We start from the raw sequence: 27,960 nt of genomic DNA, 5'->3' as shown, positions 1-27,960 counted from the left end.
GATCATGGAGAGTTGGACAGGACTAAAAATGACTAGAAGTTCCAATTTTATCTTGAGGTAGTTTATAATCATCCCATGGGCCTTTTTCTCATCAGGATAATTACTTGATTGGACTTTTATGAATGTTTTGATTCTATGAAGGATGGATTAGGAAAATAGAGCCTGAAAAATGGGAAAACCAATTCATCTCATGGAATTGTCCAGATAAGGGGTAATGAGGACCTAGATTTCTTCTTTGGGAAATGGCTGGATTCTATCAGTGTCCATAAGTTTTTAATGAATAAGAATTATAACAGCTCATATGAATGCTTTAAAGTTTGCAAAATACTTCACATACATTATATCTCATTTAAGCCTTCCATTATTAGCCTTGTGTGAACCAAGCACTCCCAGTTTTGTCACCCCCATCTTATAGGTGAAGAAATTCAGCCTAAAGATATTTGGTGTCTTATCTATGGTTAAATGACTGGTAAAAATTAAACTAGAATTGGAACCAATTTCTCGACTCCCTGTCCAGAACTCTTTTCACTATACTTCATGAACCCTTTCTAAAAGATAATATTTTAGCTATTTACAAAGGGAATGGATAGTATTTCTGAGTAGGTAAATATTTAAACATTCCCATAATATAAACAATAAAATAGATGGATAAAACATATATCCTAGGGAAGAGATTACCTTTTTTGTCAATCAAAACAATTATATTGTGAATTAATTATTTCAAGTATAGAAATTAGACTAGTTGACTTTTGAGTTTCTTTCTACCTCTGAATTTTGCTAAAATGGTTCATTTCCCCACAACCCCACCCCCAGTTTACCCTCCGAGAGAACATGGCCCCTGACATACTGGAATTAGAAGAGTCATTAGAGATCACTTATTTCCACTTTCTCATTTTCCATGATACCTGACGCAGTTCCTTGAACATAATAGATTTTGAAGAAATATTGATTGATTGATGGACTCACATAGGACTCTATTCAAAAGTCTGCCTTACATTCAGACAACATCCAGAATAAAAAGATGCCTAACATCTCTCTCCATTGATCAACATCTACCACCTTGAAGATCATTCCTCATAAGGCAGAGACACTTGACTCTCCTTTGCTTAACCTTCATTTTCTCATTAACAAGCATCTAGAAACAGATTCTTGAACCACATCTTATATCTTTTTTAAAAATTTTACCATTGTTCTTATGTGTGTGTACTCAAATGCAGTGGATCAAGCTTTTCAATTTGGTCTAATAATTGAATGTGGGTAAAATGGGAAGATGTAGAAATCATGTCTGAATGAAGGTCATTAGTGTTGGCAAGCCCTTCTGTGTCTTCCTATTGGCTTATTGTGGAGAGTATTTCCCCACTTGACTCTGAGATGAGTCCTCAGACCAGGTACTCTGGGGAATGCTGTGCACACAAAGGGTAGCTCTGATTATAATGATGAAGTGTCCCCAGGATGGCAGAGAGCAATTTCGGTGCCTGTGGCAGAAGTGAGGTCTTGGCTCTGTGTCCCCTCAACCACAAATTGCCAAGCAATAGTAGATTATTACTAGGTCTTCGGCTGGCCTTAACTGCAGCTCGTGTTGAGATGCGACCGAAAGAGAGCATTGGTTGGGGAGGAGAGAGGTCCATACAAAGGAGTGAATTATAACAAAGAACCCTTTTTCTGCTTCAGTTCTTGTGCAGAAAACATATGTTCAGCGATGCAGGCAGCAGTTGGGTTAAAGACACACTGTAGGGCTGCAGACAAAAGGCCTGCTCTCTTTCCGCATTCACAATGTTTCCAAACATATTCACTTGTCTCACTTGTTAGGGACTGAGCTGTCAGCTGGATCCTCTTGCAAGTGTGATTTCTTTCCCCCCCCTGCTTCCTTTCAAAGGCCTTCCCCCCCTCTTTTCCTTTCCCCCAATGTTTTACACTTCATATAATCCAGTGTGCATGGCAGACCCACTTCATTCTTTGTGTTATTGATGTTTGGGTGACGGAGGGAGCTGTTCTGAGAGAGAATCTGGCAAAAGGGTAACCTTTTACTCACCCAAGGATCTGAAGGTGCTAAGCCACTTTTATTCCAAACATCTTGAGTGGTTCAATCATTTAATGCTTGCTTGGTATAGCTAGCTGGATGTGCTTTACTCTTAGAGCCTAGCTAAGGATAGCAAAATGTCCTCAGAAATGTCAGTTGTTTCATGACAATTTTTTTTAGGAGTTAGGAGCTAGTTGTCTAAGCTGGAAAAATGAATAGATTAGGTAAAAAGATAATGATGATATCATTGAGTAGCCAGTTGTAAGATCATTTTAGAAATAAATCAGAAACCACTTTAGCATTTATTATATAGAATGTGAATGGGTATATATGCACACACACATACAAACACCCCTACATATATGTACAGACATGTATGTGTGTATGTGGTGTGTATAGTATATTGAATGATAAAAAGAATTTACCTTTAACTTTTTATTGGAAGGTAAGTTATAGGATATAGTTGTGTTTCTTTGCTAAGGTTTATGCATTGATGATACATCTATTTATAGGAATGGAACTTTCTGGTATTGCAAGGGTGATGAAGAAAGGGCTAAAAATTTTAGGGCTGAAAGTCTCAATTTTTTCTCTGCCTTTAATTTGATCTGTGACATTAGATATTCCTGTCTGCAAAATAAGGTGAATACTAATAATCTACCTCATAGAATGGACACTAGGTTACAAATGCTTTATAAATCTAAAAATGCTCCTTTCTAAAGAATTTTCTAGTCCAAAAGTTGTCTTGAAACTCTAGCTTATGTAGTATTATTTAATTTTTAAAGTATGGTATAGATTTTTTTTTGATTTTGCAAGGCAATGGGGTCAAGTGGCTTGCCCAAGGCCACACAGCTAGGTAATTATTAAGTATCTGAGGCTGGATTTGAACTCAGGTCATCCTGGCTCCAGGACCAGTCCTCTATCCACTGCGCCACCTAGCTGCCCCTGTTATAAACTTTTAAAATGCTCTTGTTTCGTTGATCTTAACACATTGAACACAGATACACATACCCATGTGCATACACAGACAATAGATATTTCATAATCTCATTCTTCATTTAAATTGCTCAAATTAGAAATTCTTAGTGCTTTTCTAGGAAAAAAAAGAAGTTCCCTTTGACTAGCAACTCTAAATGTATTGTAAGCTCAATTCAGCAGCAGGGGAACTTTCATTCCTGCTGGTGATATTGAGGTGGAGAGATTTCCCTATATGTGATTTCTTAGGGTATGAGGATAATTTGGACATCTAGAAAATCCACAGACAAAAACTCAGATAAATATTTTCTAATAGAAGGTGCCAAGAAAGACATCCCTGCCAGCATGTGTCAGAACTGACAAAAGGACTGTGCTGATGGGATTAAACTTTTTAGCACTATCATCTGAAAATCCCTGAAAGGAAAACACTGGAAATATTTCCCCCCCTTCTCCTCCTCCCTCCCACTGAATGAAAAGATTTTAATAGTGGATAAAGATAATTAGCTGCCACGTGTATCACTCATGTTGCACCTGAGTTTGAACCTTCCTCCTTTGCCTAGTATGGAGTAGAACAACTGGAAAATAAAATGTTATTCTTTTACAAATCGAGTTGGTTTTTAACCTTTCTGGAGAGAAATTTGGAACTATGCCCAAAGGGCACCAAAAATGAGCATACCCTTTGACCCAGCAATACCACTACTGGGTCTATACCCTGAAGAGATGATGAAAAAGGGTAAAAACATCACTTGTAAAAAATATTTATAGCAGCCCTGTTTGTGGTGGCAAAGAATTGGAAATCAAGTAAATGTCCTTCAATTGGGGAATGGCTTAGCAACCTGTGGTATATGTATGTCATAGAATACTATTGTTCTATTAGAAACCAGGAGGGACAGAATTTCAGGGAAGCCTTAAGGGATTTGCATAAATTGATGCTAAGTGAGATGAGCAGAACCAGAAAAACACTGTACACCCTAACTGCAACATGGGGATGATGATCAATCTTGAAGGACTTGCTCATTCCATCAGTGCAACAATTGGGAACAGTTTTGGGCTATCTGCAAAGGAGAGTGCCATCTGTATCCAGATAAAGAGCCGTGGAGTTTGAACAAAGTTCAAGGACTATTTCCTTTAATTTAGGAAAAAAACACAGATATCTTATTCTCTGATCTTGTTACCTCTTAGAGTTTTTGTCGCTTCATTAAGGATATGATTTCTCTCTCATCACACTCAATTTGGATCAATGTACAATATGGAAACAAAATAAAGACTGACAGTTTGCTTTCCGGGGGGGGGTGGGGGGGGAGGGAAGTAAGATTGGGGGGAAAATTGTAAAACTCAAATAATATCTTTAATAAAAAAAAAGAGAGAGAGAGCACTGGACTGGGGGGGGGGAACAAATTGAGTTGGTTTTTGAAATGAAAAGTCAAGAGAATAACTTTTTTCTGAAAGTTCCCCTTCCCACCTACCCCCACCCTCCATGTATGGTTTCTTTCAAGGAGGCTAATGTTTGAGATGCTAGAGTGATTCCTATCCTCTAGGAAAAAAAATAATTATGCCTCTCTAGTTCCCCATGAGTCATCCTTTATTATACAAACTGCATACAGACAGTGAGTATGAGATGAATATACTGAACCTTCAACAAATCTATTCGGCCCCCTATGGCAAGAAACTTGGAAATGGCAGCAATGAAAGAACAATGATTTTGTAAACTCTGCAGAGGTCAGAAAAAGGCTTTCAGTAAGTATGCAGAGGCTAGAAATCAAATCCCATTTCCTATCATAAGAAACCAGTTGTTTTAGCAGCAGTGGTTAATGTACTGTATGTGAAAGATTTAAGACTAGTTGGAAAGCTTTGCTTCTGTTTTATTAGGCTGCTATTGAAAAGCCAACAGCATAACTTCAACTAGGTGCTTTGAGATTTCTTAATGGGCTGTCAAGGGCAAGACACCAGGTCTGTGCTATACTAGCTCTTTCCTGTACATTAAAACAACAGGGGCCAAATGATCACATACAGAAGTATGAATTACTTGATGCTTTCTCTGTTCCATATGGTCAGCCATGTCTTTGGCAATTAATCATGTACAAAATCAGTTGAGTGCTCTCCGAAGCATTGAAGTCAACATTTAGTTGTACCTGTGCCAGTGGGGGCAGTGGGATTGCAGGCGTAAAATAGCAGGATGAGGAGCTGCTGGCGCCAAAGCTAGAGCAGCTGGCTTCTATAAACAACACTTTTTTCCTCTCTACCTTTTTTTTGTGTTTTCTTTCCCTGACAAACACAAGCCATTTTTTTACCCCAAAATCCAAAGCACAGGAATTGCCAGTTGGAATGTAGATGTCTAGCCTCGTACCCTATGACAGCAGGCACAGGCTTTGGAGGTTAAATGTCTGCAAGTGGTCAGGATTCTCCACTGACAGCCATGGGGACTATCTTTTCCAGCATGGATCTTCATATACTTATCCACAAGGCTCCAATGATGGGATGTGGCCAGCTTAAGCTACTACAGAGATCACTATGATACAAATAAATGAGTCGGATTCTGGGATATTACATCAAAGACTGAGATGATGTGAAACCTCTTTGAAAAGATCAGCAAAATGTTATGTTAAGACTACTTAAGTCTCTATTTTAGAATCCTATAAGTTAACTAGAATAATATTTGTCCTTATTCATCAGTAGCCTCTCCTAACTACATAGCTGAGGAAGCCCGGAACCCCAGAATTTGTTTTTCTGATCCTTGTCAAGAACTAATAATGTCTTTCTGCCTGCTAAGTTCTTTCACTTGAAGAATTAATAATGTAGATTTTCAAGGTGAATTGTACCAAATTCCCATCTATTTGTGAATAAAAGGCTTACTTTAAGTTTTTAGACTTGTGGATTTTATTATCTTTGTGATTTGGTTTTAGCACTTATCCTACTTTCCTTATTAGGGTTGGGGGGAAGGGGATAAGTAGGGAATTATGAAGATGACTACCTTAAGTAATACAGTGTGCATAACACCCAGTAGTTATTCAGTATTATCTCTCAGAGGAGGTCATCCAGGATATGTTTCCTCCAATTCAGGAAACAGAGGAAAGAAAGTTTCCACATTGTGTAAATGATAGCACCCCCCCCCCAACACCTCCTGCTCACAAGACGGGGAGATAAGGCAGACAGAAGGACTGAGAGTAGTGTTTGTTTATTCTTTTGACCTGAAAAACTAAGCATGGTAGACATCTGAGATGATACCCATCCAGTCCATTTTAGGAAATGTTAATGCATCACTCAACATTGGACTATAGAGGCCCCACAAGACAATAATCTTTCACTAACTATCATTGAATGAAGGAAGACCTAAGGTCAACCCTTTTTTGATGGGACTGTAGCTATAGTAGTAGATTTTGTGCTTTTCTTTGGGTGGGGGGAGTGCTTTTGCCCTTTAAAGAGGAGTGGTACTGGTTGGGTTTCTGACAGCCCTATGCAGTGTTGATGTGAGGAAATAGCTTTCCTAGCTGATAACATCTTAAACTGAGTTTCTTCACAAGTTGAACCTTTAGCCCTTGTTATCAGTCGGAATGTATCTTTGTAATTTGTGTGTGTAGAGGGGAAATGGACTCCTAAAATGAGGCAGACACACATAAGAAATGATAGAAATGGCGCAGTTTTCTCTCCCCCCACCCAACAAGGGCATTACCCTTTTTGTGTCCCACTGGAATGTTGAAATTTGAATTTATGCCCTTGTACTGTAGAAGGACATTGGCTGCTGAGAAAGCAGGAATAACAAAGACTTTTAGACTACCATCTTACTTTCATGGATCTTCTTGGGGATATATATGGTGAATTGGTGAGGGTAGTTTGTCTATGTGGATGTGCCCAAGAAGTAGCATCTTGGTCAGTTCAAGGACATAATGACATTGGGAAGGAACATTAAAAAAAACCCAAATAACTAAATGGGTATCATTATTAATGAATATATATTTTCTCTGAAATTACATATTCAACTTCTAGACTAAGTTTGTCTTGAATGTCTTTCTTACTTAGATAACTAATTCAGAACATCCACATTCTGGATTGCATGTAACATTTGGAAATATATTAAACATGACTGTATATGTACAATCTGTATCAAAGTACTTGCTGCCATGAGGAGGGGAAAGGGAAGGAAAGAGGGTAGAAAAATGTGGAACTCAAAAGATTGCAAAAGGATGTATGTTGGAAACTATCTTTGCATGTAGTTGGGAAAAAATAAAAATTAAATTTAAATTAAAAAAAGGAAAATCTTCTACAGGACTAATTCGGTGTCCACATTGCAGATTGCATGTAATTAGTGATACGCTGTGATGAAAATGATAAAATATTTTCAATTGAGTATAATGTACATGTAGCTTCACTTTTTTAATATTTAATGTTTGTTGTATAAATAAATAAATAACATACTATATCGAGGGAGAAATAGTTAAAGTGATTAAACTTAAATTTGATAGATAAAGGGGTTACAAATTCATGGCTGAATGATCATCTATCTCTTATTGAGAAAGAAGAAACCAAAGCTCTCTGAAGGTCCTTAGGGCATGGTATTTTTCTTCCCCCCTCTTGGTTAACCAGATCTTGAACAAATGTTTAATTCATTGAGTAAAGAAAGTAAAATCTTCCATTTGGCAAATCTTAAACTGTTCTGGGATCATAAAGTAACAAATCTTTTAATTTGTCTAGATTTTGTGATATGATAGAGCCTAAAACTTGTTTATATGTTTGTACCTAGTACCTTGGTGGTGAATTGGGTAGATCCCCGGAGTGCTTCCTAGAGTCAGAAAGATCTGAGTTCAAATCCAGTCTTAGACACTTATTAGTTGTCTGGCCCTGGACATGTAACTTAATCCCTATTTGCCTCAGTTCCTCATTTGTAAAATGGGGATGCATTGGAGAAATAAATGGCAAACCATTCCAGTATCTTAGCCAAGAAAACCCCAAATGGGGTCATGAAGAGTCAGACCTGACTTGCACCTGGCATAGTCTCTGACATTTAGTAGTTACTTAATAAATGATAGATTAAACACTAAAAATAGAGTTAAAAGTCTTTTATTCTATCTGTGATGTATATGACCTTGTGTAAAATCACACAACTAGTAAGGGTATTACCTTCATTTGCTTTGTAAAGTCTAGCACCTTCTTGTTTTTCTAGTCTTATAATTTACTCCCCTCCACATGCTCTGGTGATCCAGTGACAGTGACTTCATTACTGTTTCTTGTACTTTTAATCACTCCAGATCTGTTTTTTCCATTCATAAAATGAGAAGTAGGAACTCAGTAAATGTTTCTTTGTTTCTTTTAGACCTTCTGCCTTTTGCTAACTTCCCTATTACCTTCTTTGGCACTACCATCTTCCCATTCATCCAGTCTTACAACCTAGTTGTCACCTATCCATCCTCCTCCTCCCCTGTTTCCCGCCCTAATCCAATCAGTTGTCAAGTCCTATTCATTCTACCTTTATATTATCTCTTGTATATGTCTCCTTTTCTCCTTTGATACTGCTATCACCCTGATACAGACCCTTATCACCTCATGTCTGAAACTGTTGGTTTTGTCTCCCTGCCTCAAGTCTCTCCCCTGCTCTGGATCATTCTACTCTTAGCTATTAGATTACTCTTTCCAAAGCACAGGTCTGATCATCACCCCCTCTTATCCTCCCCTCACCCCAATGAATAAACTGTAGGAACTCCCTATTACATACAAGATGAAATATAAAAAATCTTCTGATTGACTTTCAAAGGCCTTCATGACCTGCCCCCTTCATACTTTTTCATATTCTGTGATGCAGGGAATGCTGGCATCCCTGTTGTTCCTCATATAAGATGTTCCATTTCCCAACTTAAGGAATATTCACTGACTGTTCCCCATGCCTCAAAATCTGTCCCTCTTCATCTCTGTATCTTGACTTCACTGGTTTCCTTCAAGTCTCAGTTAAAATCTTACCTTCTACAAGAAACCTTTTTGCTAGTCCCCTTAATACTAAAGACTTCTTTCTGTTAGTTTTCCCAAAATTATCGTGTGTGTGTGTGTGTGTGTGTGTGTGTGTGTGTGTGTGTGTGTGTATCAGGAAGTCAACTTTTTTATTCCAACCAGAAGCATTTGAATTCTAAAATGTTTTCTTGAGGACAATTCCTTAACTTTTCCCCCCAATTTTTAACATTTTTATTTAAAGTTTTGAGTTTCAAATTCTATTCTCCCCACTTCCCAGAGACTATAAGCAATCAGATAGTTTATACATGTGCTGTTATGTAAAACATTTCATTTTGTTCAAGAAGACTCAAAAGAAAAAAATGAAAATGAAAAATAGCATGCTTCAATGTATATTCAATCAATATCAATTCTTTCTCTGGAGGCAGATAGTATTCTTCATCATTAATTCTTTGGAATTGTCTTGACTCACTGTATTGCTAAGAAATAGCTAGGTCTTTCACAGTTCTTCATCAAACAATAGTGCTTTTACTGTGTCCAGTGTATTCTTCTGGTTCTGGTCACTTCAGTTTGTATCAGTTCATGCAAATCTTTCTAGGTTTTTCTGAAATCACCTGCTTGTTATTTCTTACAGCACCATAGCATTTCATTGCAATCTTATATTACAACTTCTTTAATCATTCCCCAATTGAGGAGTATCACTTTGATTTCCAATTCTTAACTACCACAAAAAAGCTGCTTTAAATTCAGAGATTTAGGACAACCCTGGGAGATCTCTTATGGACAATGGCATTCAGAGGAAAAACAAAACAAAACCCCCCTGCAGAATCTGAGTGGATACTGTGTTCACTTTAAAAAAAAAAACACTTCTCTTATGTTTTTCCTTCCTATCCCATGGTTTCCTTTCTTTGTTCCCTTAGTCCTAATTCCTCTGATACATACATTTATGACTGATGTATACGTATGTTAAACACAAAAGTACATGCACAGACTGTTTGCCACTGAGGGGAGGTGGGTGGGATGGGAGGGTGGTAGAAAATTATGTAACATATATTCAAGTGAATGAATTTTGAAAAAAGCATGTAATTAGAAAAGTAAAATAAAATATCAAAAAAGAGCTGCTATAAAAATTTTCATACAAATAGGTCCTTTTCCCTTATTTTGTATACCTTTGGGATATAGACCTAGCAGTGGTATAACTGGATCTAAGAATATGTACACTTTTTAGACCTTTAGGCATAGTTCTAAACTCTCCAGTATAGTTGGATCAGTTCACAACTCCACCAACAGGGTATATGTCTGGTTTTTCCCCATCCCCTCCAGCATTCAACATTTTCCTTTTTTGTCATATTAGCCACTTTAATTTGCAGTTCTCTGATTAGTAGTGATTTAGATCATGTTTTCATATAACTACAGGTAGCTTTGATTTCTCTGTCTGAAAACTCCCCATTCATATCCTCTGGCCATTTATCAATTGAGGGATGACTTGCCTTTTTATAAATTTGAATCAGTTCTCTATACATTTGAGAAATGAGACCTTTATTAGAAATACTTGTTGTAACATTTCCCCAATACCCCCTCGAGTTTTCTGTTTTCCTTATAATTTTATTTGCATTTGTTTTTGTTTGTACAAAAACTTTTTATTTACTAAAAATTATTTTTTACATGTTGTAATGCTTTCTATATTTTTATTGGTCCTAAATTCTTCCTTTACCCATAAATCTGATAGATGAACTATTTCATGTTTTCTTAATTTACTTACGGTATCTTCCTTTATGTGTAAATCATTTTTGATTCATTTTGACCTTATCTTGATATTTAGTGTGAGATGCTGGACTATATCTAGTTTCTGCCATACTGTTTTAAAATTTTCTTAGCAATTTTTGACAAATAATTAATTTTTGTTATAAAAACTTGGATCTTTGAGTTTATTATATACTAGATTGATTACTATGTATTTTGTTTTATATATATATATATATATATATATATATATATATATATATATATTAGTTTTTTTTTAAATTTTGTCTCCAACATTCACTTTTGAACTCCTTGAGAATAGAGATAGTCTTTTGCTTTTTTTTTTTTGGTATCCCCACCACTTAGCAAATATATATTGGAGTCTTAATAAATGTTGACTTGAATTTTTACATAATAGAATTTTAGACCTGGAATGAACTACATTATCCCATCTAACCCTTTCATTTTATTGCTGAGGAAACTGAGTCCCTGAGAGAGAAATAAATGCTATTAGTAATCTAAAGGTGATAAGTTATTTTGGAATTATCTTTTATAGTAAATTTATGAGCCACACATGAAAACTGGTACCATTTCCTCAATTAAAAACTAAGGATTCTGATTACAAATATAGAATTCTTTCTACAATGACATAATTGATTTCACTTCTATCATTCAATTCTATTAGACTCCTTTTATAATACAATGTTCATCTATGTACCACAAATTAAAAAAGACATTTATTAGGCATAATGAGTCCTGAAGAAGGCAATTGGCTTTGAACCTATGCCATTTGACAAATGGTTGAACGAATTGGAGATATTTATCTCAAGAAGAAAAAACTTAAGATAGAGATGTTATTTTAGTTTCAGGTATTTGTAAGGCTATCATGTGGAAGAGAGATTAGATTTGTTAATTTTGGCCCAAGAGAGAAAGGTTAGGAAAAAATAAGTGGAATATACAAAGAAGAATATTTAATCTTGCTATAAGCTAAAACTTCCTAATAATTAGAACTTTCCCCAGGTGACCTTAGGTGCCTCAAAAGATACTAAGTTGAGTGGATGTTAGATTATGTTGTAGTAGGGATCTTTTGGGGGGGTTGAGTTGGATTGGGTGGCTTCCAAATTTCTATGCAAATCTGAAATTCAGAGATTCTTTTTGTTTCTCTGAATATATGCAATCAAAAGTTCATATCTTATATTATCTTGGGAGTTATATTCCCATCTCAATAATACTTCCATTGTCAAAAATACCTTTTCAATTTGAAAAATTGTTTTGAATTTGCCTTTTGTAGTCAATTTATAAGCCACATAGGAAATTCATATCATTCATACTTAATATTTTTTCTTGCCAAAAAAATTATCCACCTTGATCACCTATCTTATCAGTTTCTTACTGGACTTTTAATGACCAAAAATCCAGACCATTGTCAAATATTTTACATCATTGTGTTTTTTTAAAATATGCTACAGTTTCCTTGTACATCTAGATAGTGGATGGTGTATACTTTGTCTGATGGCATCATGGTTCTCATATGGCATATCATTCCCAGTTCTCTAAATCAAGTGAGACTTTTAGAAGTTGCTCATTCGCTGAGTTCCTGATAATACACAGGTTGAGGTATTTGAGTTTTTAAATTTTTCTTTGAAGAATGAACTACTTAGTGACATTCTTGTTGAATTGTCATAGATCCAGAGTCAAGGAGATTAATTTTGAGATGAAACTGGAGTGAATGTTATTGGTTTCAACCTGCTCCTTGTGGATTGTGACTTGAGACTTGTCAATATTTCCAAGCCCCCTAGGTTTTGAACTCAGTCAAGAAAGAGTTACTATGGCATGAAACTTAACCTACAAATTATTTCTCTTAGCAATGCTGTACACTTTTCCCAAGTTTTCAGACCAAGTTATGTTTTAGACTCTGGAAGGAGTGAGGATAAGTGGATATTTTCAGATTTATGATTCTCTTGAGACAGTCCTGTCATCTATACTGCTGCTCATGGGTAAATGACCTATTAATCTTTCCTAGGTAAAGTCAAGTTTGAAAGAGATGACACTCTGAAAAGAGGAAAATATCACCATTAACTACTTTAGGAAAACATGCTGTCTTGGTGATCCAGAGTGTCTTTTTGGGTCTTTAATGTACTGGGTCCTTTTCATCCTAAATTTAAAAAGGATTTAGGTACAATCTTCAACTTAAGTATTTTATTTTAGGGTCTATATAGTCATTCTCATTTCACCGTTCTTTTACTGTTAATTGTTTTCTCATTGCAGTCATGATTATTTCCTTCATCTCAAGAACTCTCCCCCTGCCTGTCATCTTTATTTTTTGATTCATTGAGTTGGATGTAATTTTCAATAAATGCTAGGCATGGACTTGAAAAGTTGTATAAAAATGAAATTTTGGAACTTGAATAATTATTTGACTAGACTAAAGAAGCTGAGTGTTTAAAAGAAGCCTAAAACTAAGTCATTTATAAAGGAAAGACCCTTTTTATGGATTAAATAATTCCTTACCCTCAGTTGGTTTTGGGAATTGATGTAGTTGTTATTCTTTAATATTCCAGGGTTCCTTAAAGTCAAACATATATAAAATATATCTTTTCCTTTGGAGTTCTTTTTTTCATATCCCTTTTAAAATGTTTTTTTCCCTGAGTCTCTCCTGAAACAAAAAAAGTTGTAGGTAACTTCTAAATAGTATGAAGAATGAAGAAAGTTTTCTAAATGCTGAGAATAAGAGACTTATTATCTATTTTCTTCTACTGTTTGTTTTTAGGTCACTGTCTATCATGATTTCTAGGCTCTTAATGCAGCTTTGCCAATTAGGATGGAACAACAGAGTCTAGAATTTGAAAACAACCAGGCTATGGGCAGCTAGGACTGTAATTAAAAATTATAAAGATACTAGGAGAACAACACATGTCGTCATTATTTTGCAAGAAAGTATATGAATTTGGGGCGTTGGTAGGATGGGAAAAGATTCTTTAGAACGTATCCATGCCTTTTGTAATACCAAGATGAAAATGTTATAAAATGAAATTTCCTAACAGCATAGATAAATTACATCTTTTTTTCTTATCAAAAACTAGAATACATTTGCAAAAGAAATTTTAATTATGTTAAAAGAATGACTGACTTTTTAAAATTATCTAAGTTTTTAAAGAAATATATTTATTAAAAGCCATTCCCTAAATGACAAGTGGTCAAAGGATATACAAAGGCAATTTACAGATGAGGAGATTAAAGCAATCCATAGTCATATGAAAAATTGCTCTAAATCATTACTTATTAGAGAAATGCGAATTAAAGCTTCTCTGAGGTACCACCTCACACCTCTCAGACTGGCCAATATGGCCAGAAAGGATAATGATCATTGTTGAAAATCTGGGACTCTATTACATTGTTGGTGGAGCTATGAACTCATCCAATCTTTCTGGAGAGAAATTTGGAACTATGCCCAAAGGGCAACAAAAATGTGCAAACCCTTTGATCCAAGCAATGCCTCTACTGGGTCTATACCCTGAAGAGATGATGAAAAAGGGTAAAAACATCACTTGTACAAAAATATTCATAATAGCATTGTTTGTGGTGACAAAGAATTGGAAATCAAGTAAATGTCCTTCAATTGGGGAATGGCTTAGCAAACTGTGCTATATGTATGTCATGGAATACTATTGTTCTATTAGAAACCAAGAGGGACCGGAATTCAGGGAAGCTGAGAGGGATTTGCATGAACTAATGCTGAGTGAGATGAGCAGAACCAGAAAAACACTGTACACACTAACAGCAACATGGAGGCGATGATCAACCTTGATGGACTCGCTCATTCCATCAGTGCAACAATCAGGGACAGTTTGGGGCTGTCAGCAATGGAGAATATCATCTGTATCCAGAGAAAGAACTGTGGAGTTTGAACAAAGGCCAAGGACTATTACCTTTAATTTAGGGAAAAAAAACTGATATCTTATTGTCTGATCTTGCTATCTCTTATACTTTATGTTTCTTCCTTAAGGATATGATTTTTCTCTCATCACACTGACAAATTGCTTTCTGTGGGGGGTGAGGGGAGAGAAGTAAGATTGGGGGGGAAATTGTAAAACTCAAAATAAATAAAATCTTTTTTAAAAAAAGCTAAAAAAAGAAATATATGTTCATGATAGGATCCTCCTAATGTGTTTATGTTCAGTGTTTTTTTTTTGTAAAAATACTTTATTCTTTCAAATGTTGAGGAAGGGTTAAATAATTCTTTGTTATTTCTTACAGCTCTCTTGTTAGGTATACATGAGTTAAGTTATACATAGCCAAGGAAACATGCTTTTGTTTGTCTGAATACTCTTTGAAACTGGGTCTCTTTGGAATTAGACATGCTTTAGATACTTGTTGGTATCAGCCTTTGAGCTGGGGGGCCTCGCCTGAAGAGGCCTTGCACTTTGGTTCTGCACCCGAGGCCTGAATATCCTGCTGCCAGTCAGTTAAAATGTGTCCAACAGAGCCCAATGGAAGCCCACTTGTCCTTGGAAGATGAGGCTATAAAGAGATTATATAGAAAAAATTATTATAAAGATATATAAAATTATTATAAAGAAATTATATAAAATCAGTGAAAGGGCACATAATACTGAGATTTTCATTGTGTAAATAGTTTAGGAGCATATATTAGGTGAGGAAATTATAGAATACTTAATACATTAAGACTTTTTTTTAGTTTGTTTTTTTTTTTTTTTTTTTGCAAGGGCAAATGGGGTTAAGTGGCTTGCCCAAGGCCACACGGCTAGGTAATTACTAAGTGTCTGAGACCGGATTTGAACCCAGGTACTCCTGACTCCAGGGCCAGTGCTTTATCCACTGCGCCACCTAGCCACCCCTACATTAAGACTTTTTTTTTAACATTTTATGTTAAGAATATTACCAAATGTAGAATAACAAATTTCAGTTACCTTTAAATTCTCCTCTTCAGTTTATACGAAAATAGATGCACATGTTTTAAAAAGTGTATGCTTGGATCAACTGGGTACTGCTCAAATTTAAAGCCAAACTTGTAATGTTTTCATATTAATATTTTTGTATATTTTAAAAAGTTCTGAATTCATATATTATATATAAGCTAATGAGTTTTGCCATTTTGGTTGGCTCAATTGAAGATGATAATTAGTTGAGTATTGAATTTTCTTTCTTGAAAACTCGATATGATGAAGGGTGTTTAGGCCTCTGACTTCCTAGGTAAAGATCATATATATATATATATATACATATATATATATATATATCACATAATATATACATATATGTGTGAATATGCTTGTACTCAACTCTTAACATAATTTCTTTCTGTTGCCATGATCATAGAATATATAATTCCCCTCAAAATTGTTAGCTGCCTATATAGGTGACCTTTTATCGATGTTTAAAGATGTCTTAAACTTATTTGAATTATGAGTATAATTGTATGAATATATGAGTATAATATATATGCAGTGGATTTTCAAATCTGGAAAATGTCAGTTTGGCTATTGCATTCTGTGTGCTTATTTATTTCTTAGCAAGATCTTGGAGTTTTTTCCACCAAGGAGAATGAGGGAGGGCCAAAAAAAAAATCATTGGCATGGCTGGGAATAGAAATTAATGATTCAAAGAAGAGACGGTGCAGAAAGCCACAGCTGGTAGCAGGAAGTAGAGAGAGGGGAAAGTCAAAGACTCCTTTTTTAAAAAGGCAAAACAAACAACTCACAGAGAAGTGTACGTGAAAATCATTTCTAATAATAGCTTATACTCAGCAGCTCAAAGGAAAAAAATAGGCATGTGTGTTGAGAAAATGAAAGGGAGAATGCTCAATGTGTTACTTAAGGCAATGGAACTTTATAGGTTACCTTATGTGCCATGTACATTGATTAAATACCAAATATATGGTGCCCATTTTTGACCATCATTTACTGTATTGATTTGTTAGCAGTGGAACTGTAATAAAAAAAAGCCATTGATTTACTGTCCTTATTTGCTTATGGGCTTTTTTATTAATTTTATGTTTTTCTTCTTTTTTTCTTTTCTTTCCTTTTTTTTTTTTTATCATTTTTCTTAGACAAATGCAGTACTTTGTGAAATCAGAAAAGAGGGATGGCCCATGGAACAAAAGAATGAAATCATAGCAGATTTACTTGCCTTGCTCACCAAACGACAGGACCTGCGAACGGAATGGTGTTTGAGGTTAGACCTCTAATTAAATGATTCTTTTTGTTTACTGAAGTCTGCAAATAGTATTAGTTGAGGAGCTTCTTTGTTGCTAGCTCTTTGGAAGACTTATGAAAAAAATATACTCAAGGTGCTTTCTAGAGAGGCTTACTTTTTTACTTTTGATATCTATATTATATATTGTGGCTTGTGTCATTTGTGTGTGTGTGTGTGTTTGTGTATGTGTGTTTGTGTGTGTGTGTGTGAGAGATATTTACCTCTTGGCTTAATATTTAGCACAGATGTTTACATTCTAACCATAATGTACCTGATGCTGAAAAGCCAGTTTTACCAACACACTGAAAACTGATATAGATAAAAGCTTGGGAAATTCTTGTAGTGAATGCTCTTGCAGCACTTGATGAAGGATGAATTGTTGAAAATTTTTCAGGTATATTTTTCCATTTCATTTGTGAGACACTAAATAAGTATAAGTTACATCAGGTCACATCAGTTTCTTTGCATATAAACTTGACTGTGTTTCAGTGAACTCTGAATTTTGTTGAGACTTCCACACAAGTTTCTACACGATCAAATTTCCTAGCATTTCTGATGCTATATTTTGACATTTATTTACTCAATGAACAATTAAAAAATTAAAACATATATCTAAGCCCCAAAATATTAGATTTATAATGTAGACTTTTTGTTGCAAAGACCTTTGAGGTTGGTACATATCTTTATGTCGGAGCATAAGAAAGCAAAATGGAAGACTGTTCTATATTTTTAGTAGGAGGTTTGCTAATTACTGAAAACTGTGTCTAGTAATCTCTTCAAAAACACAATGTTCTTGGAAAAAGGTCTGCAACTGATTTTTACTACAATTGATAGTGATAGTGATAGTTCAATTAGGATCAATTTTAAAAAAATTAGGATGCTCATCTAAATCACAGAGATATTGGATAGCTTTATCACAAACAAATCATGTCAAACAACCATAATTCTTTTCTAGACTGCATTTATGGATTAAGGAGCATAATTTGTCTAGATTTTAGTGAAGAATTTAATTAAAAAATTTCATACTGTTCTGGTAGACAATTAGGGAGATTTGGAAATAGTTTGAATGACTGGACCCAAAGAATCATTACTGGTTCAGTGTCAGCTTCTTCAGGGGACACCTATGGAAGGTTCTTAAGACTTGTCCCTTATCTTGTTCTGTTTTACCAAAGATTTAGATAAAGACATAGATGACATGCTTAGGAAATTTTCAAGGATCACAAAGCTGGGATGGATTGCTAACATGTCATGATGACAATGTCAGTATTGAAAAGATCTCTGTAATTTTGAACCTAGGATCATGTTTATGAAAGTTAAATTTAACAGGAATAATAACTGTAAAGTCTTATATTCATAATTATAAGATTGAGGATATATGGTTAGATAGGAGTACTTTAAAAAATTTGAGTTTTTATGTACTGTACACATACTATAAGTTAACAATGTGTTTGGACAGCCAAAAAGCAGGCCATTCCATCAGAAGATGCTAGCCATTGATGAGTTGGAGAGTTTTCAGAACATGGCAATCAGGACAACAAAAAGCATCAAGGTTATGCCAAATAAGGGTTTTAGATGAAGGAACAGGGAATGTTTAGCCTGAAGAAGAAAAGGTTTAGGAGGCAATGTGATAACACTCTCAGTGCTCAGAAGGCAGACCGCCATGGGGAAAGGGGGATTATACATATACCACTTAGCTCAAGAAGGCAGAACTAGGAGCAAGATATGAATATTACAAAGACACATCAGAGGCAGCCGTGTTTGTGAAGAAACTCCCTTGGTAACAAACTAGAATGGACTGCTTTGTAAAGGTTTTCAAGCAAAGCCAAGATGAGTATATCTGTCAATGTATTAATTAACAGCCACTATGTGTCAAACTCTTTGTTACATACTGGGTAGAACAGAACCAAAATGAAACCATGTCTGCCCTAAAGAAGCTTGCATTCTACCAAGTAGCTGATGGAGAGCAGGGAGGAGAGGAGGAGCCCATACAAATATAATTATATGCCAAAAATATAAATCAGCATAATTTTGGCAGGTTAAAGAGGTGACACACTAATTAGCAGCTGGGAGTACTTGTGATCTCTGACAAGAAGTGGTCTTCTTTGGGGTTTCTTCCAGTGGAGGGGACAAAGAAAATTTTGTTTTTGATTTGATATTCCCAATACATAGCATGGTGCCTATTATATGCTAGATACATAGTAAATGCTTGATATATTTCAACTCTCAGATTCTTTGCTTCCTGGAATCAAGCGAGGCAAGATATATTTTTCCAAGGAAACACTTAGGAGAGCCCAGGTATCAGCAGTATATGACTACCATTCATTTTTATCTGGAGAAATGGGTGAATCTATTCAACTTGAGTGGCAATGATTAAATAATATTTTTAATTCTTTTTCTCTTTAACTTGAAGAATTTGAATAGCTTTATTTGTTTCTGTTTCTTTTACCATTTAAAAAATGAAATGTCACTTTGAAAAAATCTTGGTCTTCTTCTGTTTGACCCTTTCAGTTCCGTACTCTCCTTTCTTTGTGCCCCTAGAGAGCCTTGTTAAAAGAAAAGATGGGCAAGAAGGAGGGAAAAGAGGGAAGGAAAAAAAGGCCTTCTACCACCTCTATCACATTCCTCCCTTCTACCTTAGGAGGAACAAAACAACAACAAAAAAAGTCAGCCTTACCCAGAGAAAGCGTAAATGTTGAGAATGGATGTCTTTTAGAGAGTACATTTGGTTTGTTAGCAATAACTTCCTAATACACCAAATCACCAGGCTACATGACAAAAATAGCTTGTTTAAAAGGAGTCTGGTTACAGTGTTTCTGGCTTTTACTTACTACTAACAATTTAATCAGGAGTTGGAGCCAGTGCTGAAGTAGATATAGTCTAGTCTCTGAAACAAAAATGTTAAAGTACATTGTGGCATTGCGGGGAGGAGGGTTGGGTGTGGGGAAGAAAGGGTGAAGAGAAAGCTTAGCAACAGACACTGTGCAGACCTCTTTAAAACTAAACACCTGAAAGAATATTTCAAGAGGATAGTGTCTTGAGAGCTCAGAAAGTATCCTTAGGGTATTAAATAACTATAATCCTTCCCCCACCCTCCCCACCCCCATCATTTGATGTTTACCATCCCAGTGACCTATGTAAGAGTCTCATCCATATGAACCACATAAACAGACTGTTACCGTACACCTCCTCCCTTTTTCCCATCAAAGCCTCAACTGGATGTCTGGAATGAGGCATTGACTATGGTAGCCATCAAGCATGTGGTGGTGAAAGTTATAAAACATCCGCCACACTGCTTGCTGAGCTGCCTGGGTTTTAGAGATCAGCCTATTGTGTACTTTGGAATTACATGAGAAAAATGTGCTTGGACAGGAAATAATTAGCACTTGTCAAAGGCCAAGCAATAGGTTATAGTATTTTACTTTCAACAGGCTATCAGGGGATCAGCTAGATTAGATAATAGAATTTTTTTCCTCTGAAAGTTAAATACAGATGACTCTAATTACCTTATATTGTATATTAGAGAACTCATTATGATGGGTACAACTCTGAGAAATATAGGTCAACCAAGTCACAACAGCTGGAAGAAACTTTACTATAGGTCAACTGTAATATAACAGTTTTGAGTCTCTGGCAGGCTCCTATGCAATACTGAAGATGTAGAGCATGGGATTGGAGGGGGCAACATATTGTCGTTTTGTTTTTCAAGGTAGGACTTCTGATATACACATCAAATGTTGTCATGTCTTCCCAACTTGAAGCTTGTTGGGCCATTGTTTTGACCTATCCAAAGACTCTTAAACAGGAAGAACATACGTCTTGTGGATTTAGCCTTTAAGAAAAGTGGTTATTCAGCATGACTATAGTCTACCAGTTTGTCACAGTGCCGTCACTGATCCCAAAGATGCATTTGCCTGCTTAGGGTCTCTGTCTTCAAGACTAATAATCCCACAAACAACTCTCTTCAAATAGGGCTTATCAAAGATGTTTATTCACTTATGCCTAGATTAATGATCCAAAGTACATCATGAAAAAACTGTATATGTGGGGGAAGTGTTAATAGAAGTGGTCCAGAATTTCTGAAGATTTAGGTTTGTTTATACTGTCTCCTAGTGTCTGATGGACAAGTTGTTATAGCTTTTAAAGAGCTTTGCAAGCCCTCTGATCTGACCCCTTCTTGACCTCTGCTTCCCAAAGGTCAGTCTACAGCTAATAAACTATGAGGTTCTTAAGGTCTACTGTAGGAAGAAACAGAAAAGGAACAGCTGGGAGACTCTTGTGGACTGGACATTCTAGGGTAGTCTCCTTTAGGGTCATTCTCTGATAATGAAAATGATTACCAAATTATATGGAAGTTTAACTGCAATAGTGAGTGAGAGGAGGGTGGAGCCCAGTGTATTAGGTTTGATAAATGAACTGTGAAGTGGCCCATCTGGCTCTGGACAGCTTTTTTTTTCCTCTTCCCCTACCAAGGGGAAACATTTTAAAATAATAGCAGTACATATAGAACCAATGACCCATACAAGGAGCTGGGATAGATTAAGATTTAATGGTGACAGTGAAAGAATTATCATTTGAAAAGGATAACAAAGAAAAGGTACAGTTCAGTGTCTGTGTCTGAACCACTCTTACCAAAAATTAAGCACTTTTTTGTAATGTTAAAAAAGCCCAAGCATCTTCCCAAGGCTGTCTTTCATTAACATATAGAGTACTTAAGGTATGTTTGAAATATGCATTATATAAAAGCCAAAAATGATTGTATTTGCACCCCCCCCAAGTTGCTAAAAACCTTATGATCACTCTTTAATTAAATGGGGGGGGGGATCCATTAGATTAAAAAAAAACCTTTAAAGTAACAAAATCCCAAAGTAATAAAATCTAAATGGTAAAGTATTAGAAGATGGTTGGATGAAATGTGTCATTTGCCTTGAATTTGCAAAGAAATGTTTGAGTTATGTCATATAATCAGTGTCACTAGTGAATGAAACATAGAGCACAGTGATTTGCTACTATGATTTGTTTCTATTAGGTTATCTCTTGAATTATTCAGGATACATTTCATTATTTTCCAGAAAGTAGTTTTTAGGATCACCAAACAAAGTTTTTTTTTTTTCCTGCAAAGATAGCTACCATTTTCCATGACCATGAAGTTGAAATTCATTCATTTATTGAACAACATTTATTGAGAACTTTAGGTGTACAAAGCATTATATAAAGTGCTCAGCACATTTTAGGCATCATGTAGTAATTGAATGATCAGTATAAGGATAAAATAAGAGAAAAATATTCAGCAAAGTCTTCACAAGATGTCAGAAAGGAAAAAAATCCATTCTTCCAGTTGAAAATCAAGAGATGTACCAAAGTCTTTGGAGGAAATGATAGAGCTGTAATTGAAGATCAAGAGCTCTTCTTTTAAAAAAAAAGAGCCCATCTTTCCCATAGAACTTGTACTATTAGGGATTCAAGTGACTTTTGACAGTGTTTGTTGCCTATTTTCCAATACAATTTTTACCCAGATAGCAAGCGAAAAAAAATTCAAGTTTCATAATGCTTACTTAAGGAAACATTTTGCTCTCATAATTCATTTTGGTTTTCATCTTTAGTTTTGTTTTAGTTAGTAAAGACATACATTTATAATGATCAGAGGAGCTGGGTATAAAATAATGCAGGGTAAGATACATTTTAGGAATAAACTTTGTTTTTCTAACTTTCAAGGTTATTCCTGTTGCAAAACTGCCTGAGGGTGCAAATACCAAAAATAAAAACATTTGCTAAAGACCTCATGAAGCATGAAACCACAAAAATAGTGCAATCAATTTTAAAAGACAGTATTTTAAAATGGCAAAATTGAAGAAGCTATTTTTCTTTCAGTGCTGACTTGTACTATTTCCACTATGGCCCGACTATCAGAATATTTGCCTTATTAAGGAAATAAAGACTAAAAATGAAGCTGTCATAGTATCTTAAGACTGTGTACATAGCACACAATCCTAGAACCCATCTTAGATAATGGAGCAGTGAGTGGAAAGACCTGCTGCTTGGGGCACCCTTGCCATTCTTGAGCACAAAAATTAGGTTAGAGTGATGGAGTAGCTTGAAGACTGACCATCACTGGTCATAGCCTCTTCCTTTGTCTCCCCTCTTCCCCTGGGCTTTTTGATTGCTATCCAGGTTGAATGAGATGGGACTTCTTTTCTTCTAATGAGGTGGAGGATCACCATGACTTTTGCTTTGCCTCTGCTTCATTGGGTGCTCAAGCCTTATAATTTACATTCCTCCATGTATTACAGTCCCCTGTTCTGTGACATGGCCTATTGATGTAACTTCATGAATCCTGGGTCTTGTCATTCACTTCCTCTGAACCCTTTAGAACTCCTGTGCCTTTCCATCTTCCTTGCTGCTGAGACTTCATATCATTTGTGTTGTCTTCCCTCATTAGGAAGTGTTTATTGAGAGCAGAAACTGGATTTTTCTATTTGTTTCCCTAACACTTAGTACAGTGGTTTGGTATATATTTAATAAATGCTTATTCATTAATTCATCACAAGTATGCACAAATATCCACTGTCTGAATTCACCCTGGACTTGTATCTAGTTGCTTATTGCTAGGCTGTTTATGGTAAGTGCTCTGGTTCTTTGCTTCTGCTATTCACACTAAATTCTCTTATTTAAAGTTCTCCAAAGAAGTCAGATCAGGTACTAATAGATTTAGGGAAGACCAAAAATAAAAAAAAAAAAACAACCTGCAACTTGATTTTACATTGGACATTCACTTGCCTCTCCACTGTCTGTGTGTACATATACATCTTATCTTTTAAACTGAGATAAACCTTTATGTGAAATCCCATGTAGCCTTGCCCCTGCCTAGAATCTTCTGGTTTAGTTAGGATAAACAACCAAGTGTGCTTTGTATGGGCTTAAGAAATCTCTTTTTTACATATCCTGAGAATTTGGGTGATTATGACATTTTTTGTAAAAATTTGTCACAGCCCCAACTTCTATGTTTACAGGAGGTTTTATATGTGTGTGTGTGTTTGTGTGTGTGTGTGTGTGTATCCTCACTTCTTCCCTAAATATAATATATTTTATACTTATGATCCCATATACAGATTTCCATATTAGGCTTAAGCAGTTGTAATGCTCTAAAGTTAGAATTTGGTTTATACAAAAACAAAAAACCCCTGTATTTTATTCTCTCCCCCCATCTTTTCTTTTGAGGCTGTACTCAATTTGTATCTTTGTCAAAGCTCAAAAACCTAGAACCTAGGTGTTACTATGAATATTATTATAATTTCCTGTTTATTCAGTTGGGTTAGTGATTTGAATTGACTGAAAAATAACTAATTACAATATTTATATAAATGTCTTGACCTTCATAATTTGTGATTAATTGTTAACATTTGAATAGAGAGCTTTTAGGGTTCCAAAGAGCAGTGACCAATGCTTCAAGGTCTACCACTCTTGCCCACCCTTCCTCTCCCTCCTTTCTTGTCAGTTAGTTTAGAGGGTGAAAGCTAACTCTGCCCATCTTTATGCCCTTTCATTTTAGAATCTGTCCGTTGTCAGTGCTGACTGAATGTATGCCAGATATTTCAGTACATATTTTTCAGGTCTATTTTATTCTCTGGGTATGATGTAAAATGGTTCATAGAGTATTTTGAATGCTATGGAACAACTTTTCTAAGAATTGATGGCAGTAGACCCTATAAACTCTGATTTGGTTCACAGAATCTCATATTTAAAAGATACCTTAGAGGCTCTTCAGTCCTACTAATACCTGAACCAGAAGTTTCTCTATAGGATAACTGACAAATGCTCATCTAATCTTTTCTTGAAGGAGAAACTGCTACCTCTGGAGGCAGCTTGTTCCACTTTTGAATGGCTTCAATGGTCAAGATGTCTTTTTCTGAATTAAAAGGCCATTAAAATTAAGCCCCGGGAGAACTGAGATGGTTTCATATGTATCTTTGTGTCCCCTGGCTTCCATGGAACAGAGATGTGGGGAATTGACCTGTGATTTCATTGATGTAAGGAAACTATGGAAAAGGAAACTTCCCCTACCAATATCCAGCACTTCTTTTTCTTCAATTTACAATCTTAAAGTACTACTTAGAACTGATAGTGTAGGTAATTGACCTAGGCTTATAGAGCTAAGATATGGCAAAGGCAGAGCATGAAATAGACTTGAAGGCAAACTCTGAACCACTCTCTTACACTCTTTCCATGTTACTTTACACATAGTAGGCATTTAAGTCAAACCAGCAAGCATTTATTGAGTGCTTATTGTGTGTTAGGAACTATATTAAGTGTTGAGGATATAAAGAAAAGAATACAATAGACCAGATTATGAAAGACTTTAAAAGTCAAATAAAGGATTTTAAATTTGATTTCAAAGGTAATAAGGAGCTACTGGAGTTTCTTGAATGGGGAGGAATAGGGGTGGGGAGGTGGAGGGACTGTGTGTGACATGGTCAGATTTGTGCTTTAGGAAGATCAGTTGGACAGCTGAGAAGAAAATGATGTGGAGTGGGGAAAGAAAAGAGACCTGTCAGAAGACTATTATAGTAGTCCAGGCCTGAGAGTCTGTCCCAAGGTTCTGACTGTTTCAGAAAAGGGAGATACTCTGAAAGTGAGATCAATAGAATTTGTCTGTGTGTGTGTGTGTGTGTGTGTGTGTGTGTGTGTGTGTGTGAGAGAGAGAGAGAGAGAGAGAGAGAGAGAGAGAGAGAGAGAGAGAGAGAGAGACAGTGATAGAGAGAGAGGAATTAAAGGAGGAGGATGCTCACTTAGGTTGCATGCCTAAGTGAGTAGGAGGATGGTGATAACCTCAATAGTAATAAAGAAATTAGGAAGAGGGAGAGCTTTGAGGGAAATATTGATGAGTTCCATTTTGGATATATTGAGTTTAAGCTGTCTACAAGATATGCCCTTTGAATCCTGAGAAAGAATTGTGGAGTTTGAACAAAGACCAAGGACTATTACCTTTAATTTTTTTTAAAAAAAATGTTGTCTTATTATGTAATTCTGCTATATCTCATTCTATATGTTTCTTCCTTAAGAAGATTTCTCTTGCAACACATTTAACTCAGATCAATGCATACTATGGGAATGATGTAAAGACTAGCAAAGTGTCTTCTGTGAGGGGTGGGGGGAGGGAAGCGAGATTAGGGGGAAAATTCTAAAACTCAAAATAAATAAAACCTTTCTAAAATTAAAAAAATAAAAATAAAAAAGATGTCTACAAGATATCCAATTCAAGGAGTCTAATCAACAGTTGGTGTTATTAGAGTAGAAGTTAAGTAAGAGATTAAAATTAGATAATAGATCACACAGTCATCTGCCTAGAGATGATAATTAAATCTATGGGAAATGATGAAGTCACCAAGTAAAACAGTATGTAAAATGAGAAAAGACCAGAACAGAGCTCTGGGGAACACCTGTGGTTAAGCAAATATGTCCTGGATAAATATCCACCAAAAGAGACTGAGGAGTAGTCAATCAGGTTGGAGAAAAGTCAGAAAAGAGAAATTTCATGAAAACTTAGAGTACCAAAGAGAAGAGGATATTATCAGTAGTGTCAAAGGCTACAGAGAAGTCAAGAAGAATGAGCATTGAGAAAAGTCATTAGGTTTATCAGAAAGAGATAAATGGTGACTTTAGAGAGAGTACTTTCAGTTGAATGATAAGGTTGGAAATCAGAGCAGTAGGTTAAGAGAAAGAGAAGAAAGGAAAAGAAGGCATTGAACGTGGATATCTGTGTTCAGATATCCTTTTCAAGCATTTTAGCCATGGATGGATCAAGTGAGGCAGGAGCATATTTTATATTAAAGATGAGAAATAGAGGGGAGATCACAGAGAGGACAATATGCTGGAGAGAACAAGAAAAAATGGAATTACTTCTTACCTTTATAAGGAAAAGGGCTCCATCATGTGAGACAAGATTAAAGGAGGAGATGGTGACCAAAGGTCTGAGTAATCTGAAGAGGACAAGGAGAGAAAAGGGAGCTAGCTCTCAGTGAATGCCCTCAGTTTTTTCCAGTGTAATTTGAGGCAAGATTCTCAGCTAAGATGGTTGGGAGAGAGGAAGTCATGAGATATTTGAGGAGGGTTGAAAAGATTTGGAAAGGTTTCTGTTGTGAATGTGACTAGTAAGGGACCAGTTGAGATAAATAGGTAAAAATAAAGATGGCAGATGGTGGGAATTATCCAAAGCTGAGTCATGACAGTGCAAATTTGGTGATAGGATAAAAGGCAAGGTATTCCAAAGAGGACACCAAGGTATCAAAATGGAGAAGAGAAGATAATGTAGCCAGGGCAAAAGTTGTGTCTAAGAATTAAGGGGTAGAAGGATTGGAGGTGATTGTGATGAAGAAGCACAGGGTCAAGAGTTGCAAGGGAGAAGTGGAATGATAGAAGATTGTGATTAGATAAAAGAATTTCAGAATTCTTGAACATAGCAGTAGCCTAATTATGGGTGATGGCAAGATCTTGGATATGACCATCTTTGTGTATAACTGAGGAGGGATAAAGGAGTAGGATATGGGTGAGGATTAAGTAGTGGAATTTGGAGATTAGTTTTTGGGAAAGTTATACATATCCATATGTATGGAGTTGGAGAAGAGAGAGATTCTGCAATTCAGTACTGAACTCATTGAGGAAAGAGGGGGAAATCTCCAGGAGGTCAATAGATAACAGCAATAGGAATTTTAATTAGGTCATAGATGCAAATTGAGTGAATCCCAAACAAGAAAAGGTTAAGTGACTGTGGCAGAGAGAAAGTCTGAAAATAGTAATGTGGAGTAAGGAATATTCCAACTTCCCCATTACAACTGAATGTGGAGTATTAGTGACAATGCTAGAGAAGGTGTCCAGGTAAGCTTTATCTCAGGAGGAAGCTAGGGCTCAGTGGGTGCAGTAAGATGAAAAGAATGAGAAAGGAAAAGGTTTAATATAAGAGCAAGATTGTTAACTGTGGAACAGGCATTCCAACGATCATAATGGAAATGTTTTACTTTAGAGTGGGAGATTAGGAGGTAGGGTAGATTAAGGGGTATGGGAATAAGGGAGTGTGCAGTAGG

The 27,960-nt window shown here is 35.9% G+C and overlaps 1 protein-coding gene across 9 annotated transcripts in view; it reads left to right on the top strand.

The window, feature by feature from the left end:
• FTO (FTO alpha-ketoglutarate dependent dioxygenase) overlaps positions 1-27,960 on the top strand; it is a 477,648-nt gene that overhangs the window by 261,922 nt on the left and 187,766 nt on the right. For all 9 annotated transcript variants that reach the window (XM_074211304.1, XM_074211303.1, XM_074211307.1 and 6 more), the window contains one exon: positions 16,740-16,864. In XM_074211304.1, the coding sequence (XP_074067405.1) occupies positions 16,740-16,864 (125 nt within the window). The remainder of the gene's footprint in view (positions 1-16,739; positions 16,865-27,960) is intronic.

The sequence above is a fragment of the Macrotis lagotis genome, chromosome 1 (genome assembly GCF_037893015.1).
Source record: "Macrotis lagotis isolate mMagLag1 chromosome 1, bilby.v1.9.chrom.fasta, whole genome shotgun sequence".
Classification (NCBI taxonomy): domain Eukaryota; kingdom Metazoa; phylum Chordata; class Mammalia; order Peramelemorphia; family Peramelidae; genus Macrotis; species Macrotis lagotis.
This window is presented reverse-complemented; position numbering and strand designations above follow the sequence as displayed.